Here is a 10,440-nt window from a genome sequence, read left to right as displayed (position 1 = left end):
TGCAATGCACAGGGATTTCCGAGGTGTGATTGAATATTTATTAAGCATGCTTTGAATATATTACAAAGAAACATGAAGTGGGTAAATGGAAAAGGCAAACTCTAAAGATTCATGAAAGAAAACTTCGTCTCATAAAAATCAAGCAAAGCTAATTTCCCTAACAATTTGCATTCACGCATGTGGCAGTCCGAGCTTGGTGAGCTGAGCTTGGGACTCCTCGTTGAATCTGGTTCCCAGCGCTTCCCATGCTGCTTTTTGATCCGCGGACAGAGCTCCTTTCGTCTCGAGGAAACCTGTCCAGATTCCCCAGATTTTCTGAAAATGAGGCTGTCATTACTCACAGATTTTTTCCTTCGCTGAACTTCTCGTAAATGAATACAAAAGTAGGATTACGTTACAGCTTTGACAATAATAATACAACTTTGCAAATTTTTCTTTTTCTTCTACAAAGTGTTTTCTAGGTTCTTCAAGGAAAGAGTTAGTAAAGAAGAGAGGTTGTACGTTGGAGTGGTCTGCAAAATTTAGCGAAAGTACCTTCCACATTGAGGGCTCAATTCCTTTGGTCGTGTGTCTCCTGATGTTGTCACGGCAGAACGCACGGAACACAGGCTCCTAAACGAGCAGTAAAAGTAAAAGTAAAAGCAGTGGAATGTTCGCTCCTCATGCACCCACATTGTCGTAGAGATTGGCGAGGACGTGGACGGAGAGCAAAAAGATCTCTCCTTGCTTGTCAAATCTGAAAAGTGAGATGAGGTCGGCTGCATCCCCTCAGCTACCAAAATTCTGGATCTACCTCTCGCTGTTCTGAATGTCGTTGGCGTTGAAGTTTTCGGCACCTTTGAAGTACTTGCGATTCTCCGGGTGATTAGTGAGGAAGCTGCACAGTATTCCTTTAATGCTCGAAATCCAGGGAATTTTCGTGTGACTTACTATTTGTAGAATTCCTTGCCGTGGTGATCCTTATCTACGGGAACAGTGGCAAGCGAAGCCATTGTGTGTTTCTTAACATCAGCATCGCTCATCGCCCTGTAACGGAAGGTCGGGAACAACATTAGATGAACTAAGAAGTTACAAGTCACACGTTCCGGCTTTTTTGAATCACATCTCATGGAGACAACTAAATGAAACCTGTGACAGGTGTTGTTCAGTGCAAGAAGAACTTACGATGTTGGCACAGCTGCGAAACATGCTGAAATAAAAAGGTGCGTAGACAGAGATCTGCTGGAAAAGAATGAAATTCAGAAGATGAAGACAAACCGATGAGAAGAACTGCAAAAGGCGCAGCGGTACGTAGTGAGAAAGCCATCACTTTGTGATCCTGAAATCAATTTTATAGATGGGTCAAGGGCTTGAGAATGGCAGAAACAGAAAATTCATTGCCGATAAATTCTGAAAGGTGGGAAATTGACTACGGTAAGGTTCTTTTACCGTAGAATCCCCTTAATTTTTATGATTCTGCAGTTAAAGCAACAGAGAAGTGAAATGAAAGAGAACGGAACACTGGAGGCATTTAGGGATGGATAATTTTTTTTAGAAACTAGATTTATTAAATTTATTATCATCAAGCAGTGTAGAGCACTAGAGAAAACCAACCTTATTTTCTATATGGAAATGCTTCTTCAAACTTTTACTTTCTATAATATTTTCAAGAACTACTAGCATTCAAAATGTTTTTTTTTTCAAATTTCACCTGTGCAGTATTCAATTTCAACGAAATTTTGGACCTTCTTGAGCAGGAGAGTAGAAGGCCTTGAGTGTCAAATAGCTTGGTGAGTTTTGAGTCAAATGGATAAGTAAGGAAAGAGAAATGCGGCTGGAAGATGTGCTGAATGCTGCATCCAAGCCAAGCCTTTTATATTGCAGAGATGACTGAAAAATGCTGAGTAAAAAATCGACAAAAGGTGCTCAGACTGATCTTCTGAACCGATAGAATGATAGCTTTGACGTGATAACCTCAACGTTACAGCACCATTAAATGTGATGGATTTGGAGCATCGTCCACGCAATAAATTAATGTTTTTTTTTCTCCCAGTCTTGGCCGCTTAATCATAAAGGATAAAGAATAAAATGTCTGACATTAATCAATCTGCTTGAGATCCGTCACCACGTTCACTTCAATTCAGAATCGTTTGAGGTTTACGAACGCATTTCTGGCCTACAGAATTAGTTGCGGGAGTAAACAATAAAGTAATATATTTAAAAAAAATAAAGAAAGTCAAGTCAGTGTTCTCTCATCCCAGATAAGTTTGGTACCGGCTTATCGACTTCAGAGGAATGAAATGCTTGGTTGGCACTGAAGTAATTTCGAACCAAATATCGATTGTGCATTCACAAGGGAGCTTTTTACCGGCTGCGCTACACCCACACCCTAATCTGATCATACTAGCTCAAACCCGGATTTTTTGTCTTTTTTTCTTAGCTTAAAGCTTTAACAGGCCCATTTTAGGCCTTAGACCTTTTTAATCGTTGAGCTTACGCTTACATGCACAACGATTACAAGTAATTTCTAACAAGAAGTTTGATTTCTAATTACATGTGAAGGATACCGTTGGTTTTCCAACTCTATCGCATTTGTTGTTGAGGTTTTTGTACACGGAAAACTCAGAAACTTCGTGATTTAAATGAATTTTGATTTTTGAAGTAGTTTTTATTCAAATACTAGAACAGCTTCCACTTTCCTCGTTTACAAATTCTGCTGCAAGAAGTCAGTTGCAGAGCGAACTCGCCATTAGTACTCACTTCTTTGCTGTAACGTTGAGTTTACCACGGCTACAGCCATTATTTGTAACGTGCAGAAAAAAAATCAAAGTAAGCATCCCTTCAACTTTTTATACAACATTTTTTCGAAGTTATCTTGGCAATATAAAAAGGCCCGAGGAGTGAAAGGGACAACAACGCTCAGCGCAACTTCCAACTCTCTCTCTCTTTTCTCTTTTCCTACATATTTGACTTCTAGCATTTTTCGTGCTTAAACAATGCCTAAGAGTTTTACTAAAATTGATGTGAAAACATTGAAGTCAAAATTTTATTCCATTTTTTACAAGTACGAACATTAAGCGAAAACTTCTCATCTAATTTCCTTTTTTTAACTCCCATCCTATTTTGTAGTGTTTAAAAAATACATTTAAAAAATCATAAAATTTATTGATCTCGAGCGAATAATAAATGTGTATAGATGCCTGATCTTTATTCGAAACCAAAACAGATTTTGTTTTGAAATTTTGTTTGATTTATCAGCAAAGGCCGAGACTCTTTGCAGATGCGAACGCACAAGGAAGAGACAACCGCATAAAATTGTTAGGATTTATTTTGTATAATGAACGCAACTATTTAGAGACACTGAATGTTACAGTAGAATCCAGACGAATCACAAAAATCCTATGGTAAAAGGACCTTACCGTAGTCAATTTCCCACCTTTCAGAATTTATCGGCAATGAATTTTCTGTTTCTGCCATTCTCAAGACCTTAACCCATCTATAAAATTGATTTCAGGATCACGAAGGAAGTGATGGCTTTCTCACTACGTACCGCGGCGCCTTTTGCAGTTCTTCTCATCGGTTTGTCTTCATCTTCTGAATTTCATTCTTTTCCAGCAGATCTCTGTCTTCACAGCTTTTTATTTCAGCATGCTTCGCAGCTGTGCCAGCATCGTAAGTTCTTCCTGCACTAAACAGCACCTGTCACAGGTTTTATTCAGTTGCTTTCATGAGATGTGATTCAAAAAAGCCGGAACGTGTGACTTGTAACCTCCTTAGTTAATCTAATGTTGGTGCTCGACCTTCCGTTCGACCTTCCGTTACAGGGCGATGAGCGATGCCGATGTTAAGAAACACACAATGGCTTCGCTTGCCACTGTTCCCGTAGATAAGGATCACCATGGCAAGGAATTCTACAAATAGTAAGTCACACGAAAATTCCCTGGATTTCGAGCATTGAAGAACTACTGTGCAGCTTCCTCACTAATCACCCGGAGAATCGCAAGTACTTCAAAGGCGCCGAAAACTTCAACGCCAACGACATTCAGAACAGCGAGAGGTAGACCCGGCATACTGGTAACTGAGGGGATGCAACCGACCTCATTCCACTTTTCAGATTTGACAAGCAAGGAGAGATCTTTTTGCTCTCGGTCCACGTCCTCGCCAATCTCTACGACAATGTGGGTGCATGAGGAACATTCCATAATTTTCACCACAAAACACAAGCTCATTTAGGAGCCCGTGTTCCGTGCGTTCTGCCGTGACAACATCAGGAGACACACGACCAAAGGAATTGAGCCCTCAATGTGGAAGGTACTTTCGCTAAATTTTGTAGACTACTCCAACGTACAACCTCTCTTTTTTTTTACTAATTTTCTCCTTGGAGAACCCAAAAAATATCAAGTAAAGGAAAAAGAAGAACTTCTTGCAGTTTTTCATATCATCTTTAATCACCTTGCGTCCTATGAAGCTGAATATTTGGGTTTAATTGTTGGAATAGATGATGCAGACGGTTTGGACCGGAAAAGCATTCGCACATCAGCTCAGCACACTATCCACTGGACTAACAGCGCCGTTTGCCCCTTCTTTAATTCCATTGTGTACCCTCTGCCGTTTTGATCACCTCTAGTTCCTAATTGCCCACCTCAAACCTCAATACGGCAGCTAGCTCCTATGCCCTGAGTATGGTTTGAACATAAGGCTTAGTATGCTTGCATTCTCATCCCCGGATTGGACACTGACCTCTCAGGGGACCCTGCAAAGGTGTACTATCACTGTCGAAGGTGTAACGGAATCCCATTCCTGTAGTCATTTATGAGAAGAAAAATAATCTGTGAGTAATGACAGCCTTATTTTCAGAAAATCTGGGGAATCTGGACAGGTTTCCTCGAGACGAAGGGAGCTCTGTCCGCGGATCAAAAAGCAGCATGGGAAGCGCTGGGAACCAGATTCAACGAGGAGTCCCAAGCTCAGCTCACCAAGCTCGGACTGCCACATGCGTAAATGCGACTTGTTAGGGAAATTAGCTTTGCTTGATTTGTATGAGGCGGTTTTCTTTTATGAATCTTTAGAGTTAGCCTTTTTCATCTACCCACTTCATGTTTCTTTGTAATATATTCAAAGCATGCTTAATAAATCTTCAATCGCACCTCGGGAATCCCTGTGTTGCATGCGCGTACAAAGCGTAAAAAAGTACATAGGTTTTTTTTTTCTTTTTTACTTGTTGGCAAATCTCAGCTCACTGTGCGATGTGTTTTTGAGAATTATTTCAACAAATTCCACTCCACCAAACCGCTTTAGCCCGGGGCAAACTCTAAATGACGTGAACAAGTTCCCCTCAGTATGATCAAAATGATCGGGTGTGGCGTAGTCGCCGGAGGCATTCACATTTTGGGCTGTTGATATTACTCGATAACTGTGCTTGTTATATCGCTAGACCCACATCCACCTTTCTCTGCCCGCCTTGTTCGATAACGATAGTGGAATGAACAGCAAAGCAAAGAAACGCTGCTTTTATAGCGTCGCAAGTGGGCGGAGAAGAAAGTGCGCGCAATTGAGGAGCGCAGCAGGACCTTATTCTGCCCGCGACCTTTAAAACCTTTAAAAACCTTTGCGTCCGCATGTCAGCCTAGCACACTATCCACTGGACTCTACTGCTTTTAGCTTTGTTTTGTTTTGTTTACACCTTGAGAGCTTTAAAAATAGAACAGAAGAAGTCGAAGTTGCGACGATGGCAGAGAAGTGTGGAACTACGAATAATTTCTCTTGTTATCTATGGGAACGCTACTTAAGAGATGTAACTCTGAAAAATGTGCAATTACTTTCAGAAAATCTGAAAGATCAAGACTTAGTTCCTCGGCTACGGAGGGAAATCTCTCCGCTGATCAAAAAGCAGCATGGAAAGCGCTGAACTCCAGATAGAGAAAACTCAAGCTCAACTCGTAAAGTATGAACGGCCGTACGTTCAAGCACGATTCACTAAACTTTGTTACATTCATTTAGGAATGAAGTTTCCAGTCTGTGACCGTTATTCTACTTTTTGCTTTTCTGCTTTTAGCTTTATTTTGTTTGTTTACATTAATTCATGTTTGTTGGTATATATGTAGAACAAACTGAAGTAATATTTAATTGTTGCAGTAGTACGTAGAAAAATCGACATAATAATTCAAAATGATTATTAACCTGATTATTGTTGTGCAGTCACTTATTTAAAATTGTAATAAATGATTACGAATAATTTTAAATGCACCCGGCTCGTGTGACACAATTCCCGTTTAGTCTAAAGAATCCAGTCTTGCACACGCATGCAGGAAGTCCACATACATTCCATGGACACGAACGCGGCTGAAAACAACTCGTATTTCTCACTGCTTCTTTAAACCAGATTAAATTTAATTAGTTAATTAGTTAATAACCGATGTGTCAAGTCAGTGTATTTATCTTTCCAGACAAGTCTGGTACCAATTTATCGACCCCAGAGAGATGAAGGGCTTGGTGAGTACCAGGGCGGACTCGAACCTCTGATCGATCGTGCAGACACAGTGGAACCTCTTACCGACTGCGACACCTACACCCGCCCCCAATTACAACTAATTAATCAAATTAATTAGTTATATTTATGATAACTGGTACAAGGAACACTTACAATTGTATTTGTTAGATCCGCACATAGCAGTTCACACGAATTTCCACACGGATTCACTTCTTCATTTTCGTTACATGCTAAATAAGATTTTTTAAAACTTTTTCCGAGAGGAAAAAAGGACAAAAAAATCGATAAGTATCAAACCTACTCATTCTGGTTGGAACGCATTTTGGTACACCGATCGCCATGCTGCAGATTTGATCAGAATTGCACTTGAAATCCACACATGACGTTGGTTGATTAGTACCCAAAACTGAGTTTTTTTTTTTCAGGAGAAACAGCCCAAAGGGAAAAGCAGGCACAACAAATTACAATATTTGTTTATAAACAAACATAAGGAATAAATAACTTGACCCAGCATTTAGAAAGAAACTAATAACCCAAAAAAACTAAGGTTGCAACCTTCCGTGGTTGCTACTGGTCCAGAACCGTCATAATTGGATGTGTCACCTAAAAAACAGCATTGTTTCGAACTGTTCACCACTAGCTAAATGAAAAAAAGTAAAAATTATCCTCTATTAGAAGAATTCAAGGATTCTTACCGTCAGGAAGACATTCTGTTGCAGTGAAATCGCAATTCCCTTTCGTTGAGCAAATTTTTTTCCCTTCAGAGCAAGTGGAGCCCTTCGGGCAAGGGAAATCCTTGCAGGGAATCGGAGCTTGAAGAAAAAATCTCAGTGAATATTTTAGAATATGGAAAACGGTGCAGATTTTATTCTATTCCTATATTCTATTCTTACATATGTCGCCTGGAGGCACAGGTCGAGTTTCTTTCCAGTCACCATTATCTAAAAATAGAAAGATAAAATATAATGGATAATAATGGAAGGAAAAATAAAAGCAAGAAATAAAAAATCAAAGCAGGAAATTTTCACTGTAGTTTTCCTTAACATAATCCTGGAATCTTTAAGTACAGATAACAAAAAGAGTATAATATAAGGAAAAAAGGAAAAAAGCTGCAAATAAACTAAGTAAGAAAAATTAGAGAGCAGTTGAAATCCTGAGAAGCAAGGACAAATTCCCTTGTTATTCCTATTCGCTTCCAGTCATCGAGTAGATGAAAAATGAGAAAAGCTTAGGAGCTACCGTAGTCATACCACGACAATTAATGTACAGATTCGTGCGATCAGAAAATTATAGTCCTTAAGACTTACGGAAACGTAAAAGTCAACTCTTTCTGCAGGAATAAACAGGATGAATTCAAAAAAAAAAGAAAAAACCAAAGCATCCGTCAGTTATTTAGTTCATCTTCTACTGTAATTTCATTTGAAAAGAATCTCCTTTATGGTCCCTTTTTGAGATCTGCTGGTGCATGTTCTTTTCCCGTATATTCAGTAGATCAAAATTCAAAAATAAATTATTTATTTACAAACTTACTTCGTTCACATACATCGATCGGTACACAATTTCCATTAAATCGATACGTGTACGCCTTGCACACGCACAATGGGCGGTAACAAGACGATCGGCGAGGTTTGGACTAAATATTTCTGTTAAAAATAGTGTAAAAATAATAAATAATAGTAGAATAATAAAATAACAAAATAATGATAAATATATTTCTTATGCTATTCATTTACATCCGTTTAGTTAACCAGGTGTTCAATTTTCTTACTGACTCAAGACTTACTAGTAATTTAAATGTAAATTGGTGGCGAAACGTTGCAAAAGATGGATCTCGATCCTTTTTCCCCAACCTGGAGTTCGAATAATCCACTTAGTATATTTTTTGAGGCTTTGACGGGGTCAAAATTCTTATGATCAGGGTGTGACCAAAACACAACCAGACACGACCCCAACATAACAAACATTTTTCCCTCTGCACTCACTGCCTCAATCGAAGAGCTCCTTTGCTTGAACCTTGTGCAGGTCTCCCTTTATGTATTTGATGAAATATTTTCCACATTTGTATTATTATTTATTTTATTATTGTTATTATTCTTATCGTTATTTTTCCATAATTTTATTTTTATTGATAAGGATCAACAGAAATTTACAATAAGGTTGTTCTAAATGGAAATGCTCACATTTCCAATGGCATCCGCACAGGTCAGCTCGCAAAGATTACCGCACCTGTTGTCCTCCTCGAATGGTTTACAACCTGCAATTTTAACTACAACACCGCTACTAACTTGTGTCCCAAAATCCGTCGCAAACCGTCGGAATTCTTGGAAGTGGTCAAAATTAAATTTTGAAAGTACCATTCGAAAGCAAATGAGCTGCTGATTTCAAAAATACTTTGAGAATTTACTTTTGACAAATGTTTGAAAACGGGCAAAGTTTCCTCAAGCCTCGTTTTTGTAATTTAGCATATTGTAATCTAAAATTGTGTTCTCGTCGATGTTTATTTGTTTTTTTTTCCGACTGTATCCATCATATCCATATCTCCATCACCGCCACAGAGTTGACTGAGATAAGCTCAACCGATGCTAAAAGGTAATAGAGGTTCTGAAGTCTAATAAATTGTAAGTTTATCAAAAAATCCTCTGTAGATCCTAGAATGTTTCCTGAAATGGTTACTACTGGGATATCATTTTATTTTTTGAAGAATTTAGACCATTTTCTGAACGAACAGTTATTTGTGCTCTGAGAACGACAGGTTCCGAATTCTAATTCAAAATTTCCAATGATTTCAGAAGCTGTAGCGACTTCCTACCTCAATAATTTAATAAATACTTGACTGTTGCAATTCGAAATCATGATCAGGTGATCTATGATCTTTCTGACAGTTCTACACAGTTCTGTGCATCTTTCAACGAAAGTTTAAGTACGTTTTAACTATCTATAACTACTGGATTACTCCAGTAATTTATAGATGAGCATTAAAAAAAACATACAAAAGCAATCACCAACAAACAAACATTACGCCATTAAAATTGTGGAGCGCTCACCTAAATTCCCAAGACCTTGCACCATGGAAAAAGCTGAAATATTAGTTAAATTTAAACAATTTTCGCTAAGTCATAACGATCGAAAGATAGGAAATGGAAAGTTTTGCACTCACCAGCGACAGCACAAAAGTAGATCATCGATTGAGCGGTCATATTTTTTTCTTCTTGTTCTCCGAGATCGTTTTTTTTACAGCAGTAATACAGCGCCTAACCAACAAATCATCATTTTTTATCTAATAAACAAATGATAAGACATTATTTAGAATGAAAGAGAATAAAATTGTATATTGTTTGACTTCTTTTTATTTACGTCGGTTTTCCGTGTGTCAGGCGACTTGGAGGGGCTCACATCCCCATTTTACCTTTTTGGAGTCTATCCATGATAATAGGTTTTGAAGATTATTTTTTGTATTTTGTTTTTGTACAAAGCTAAGTTAGTGAGCGAGAGTTATTAGTGTTTGTAGCAGAATTGGTTTCTCCCATAGGTTTCTTTAGAACTTTCTACTCCTGTTTTTTTTTAAATATTTCCAATCAACAACAAATTACTTCAATTAAAAATGCGGTTGAAAGAATAGGTAAAAAAATAGTCTTTCGTATAGTGATGTGATAAATCATTGAATTTTTTTGACTTGGGACTCAAGTTGCTGCAAATTAAAGTATTGAAAAACTATACATTGATGAGAGAAAAATTAAATTATGGGACAATCCAGGATAACAGTGTTTCCACGACATTGTTCTTGTTTATCAGAATTGGAACAGAAGAGCATATCAAAGAAAATGGGTACGAGTCCAGAAAACAAATTATGTTCATGGAATCCGTTGTCACCGAAAATGACATTAATCCCCTAAGTCTGTAGAACAAATTGGTGTAGATCATTCCAGAGGATCATCTAGAATCATCCCGCTACCATTTTCCTTTCATTTTCA

The 10,440-nt window shown here is 38.1% G+C and overlaps 3 protein-coding genes across 5 annotated transcripts; 1 reads left to right on the top strand and 2 right to left on the bottom strand.

Annotated features, from left to right (window-relative positions):
• Positions 1-171: 171 nt before the first annotated feature.
• Positions 172-3,456, bottom strand: RB195_016291 (uncharacterized protein; the record flags this gene model as incomplete). 2 transcript variants are annotated; one of them, XM_064207379.1, is made up of 9 exons in its annotated part: positions 172-315; positions 535-612; positions 673-736; positions 794-877; positions 931-1,026; positions 1,165-1,189; positions 1,258-1,318; positions 1,381-1,439; positions 3,399-3,456. In XM_064207379.1, 9 exons carry the CDS (start codon positions 3,454-3,456, stop codon positions 172-174), a joined length of 669 nt encoding a protein of 222 aa, XP_064063259.1. The 2 variants fall into 2 exon arrangements, with proteins under 2 accessions (XP_064063259.1, XP_064063260.1); XM_064207378.1 differs by lacking the exons at positions 1,381-1,439; positions 3,399-3,456 and having other exon boundaries at positions 1,258-1,306.
• A 53-nt stretch (positions 3,457-3,509) lies between these two features.
• RB195_016290 (uncharacterized protein) lies at positions 3,510-4,980 on the top strand (the record flags this gene model as incomplete). Its single annotated transcript, XM_013437687.2, has 7 exons — positions 3,510-3,558; positions 3,627-3,651; positions 3,804-3,899; positions 3,953-4,036; positions 4,094-4,157; positions 4,213-4,290; positions 4,837-4,980. The coding sequence occupies 7 exons, from the start codon at positions 3,510-3,512 to the stop codon at positions 4,978-4,980; spliced, it is 540 nt and encodes a 179-aa protein (XP_013293141.2).
• A 1,236-nt stretch (positions 4,981-6,216) lies between these two features.
• RB195_016289 (uncharacterized protein) lies at positions 6,217-9,538 on the bottom strand (the record flags this gene model as incomplete). Of its 2 annotated transcripts, none has more annotated exons than XM_064207376.1 (9): positions 6,217-6,321; positions 6,623-6,699; positions 6,771-6,875; positions 7,025-7,072; positions 7,165-7,281; positions 7,363-7,410; positions 8,000-8,102; positions 8,650-8,723; positions 9,514-9,538. In XM_064207376.1, the coding sequence occupies 9 exons, from the start codon at positions 9,536-9,538 to the stop codon at positions 6,217-6,219; spliced, it is 702 nt and encodes a 233-aa protein (XP_064063257.1). The 2 variants fall into 2 exon arrangements, with proteins under 2 accessions (XP_064063257.1, XP_064063258.1); XM_064207377.1 differs by lacking the exon at positions 6,217-6,321 and adding an exon at positions 6,561-6,566.
• Between the last annotated feature and the right edge of the window lie 902 nt (positions 9,539-10,440).

This window comes from Necator americanus, chromosome V, assembly GCF_031761385.1.
Source record: "Necator americanus strain Aroian chromosome V, whole genome shotgun sequence".
Classification (NCBI taxonomy): domain Eukaryota; kingdom Metazoa; phylum Nematoda; class Chromadorea; order Rhabditida; family Ancylostomatidae; genus Necator; species Necator americanus.
This window is presented reverse-complemented; position numbering and strand designations above follow the sequence as displayed.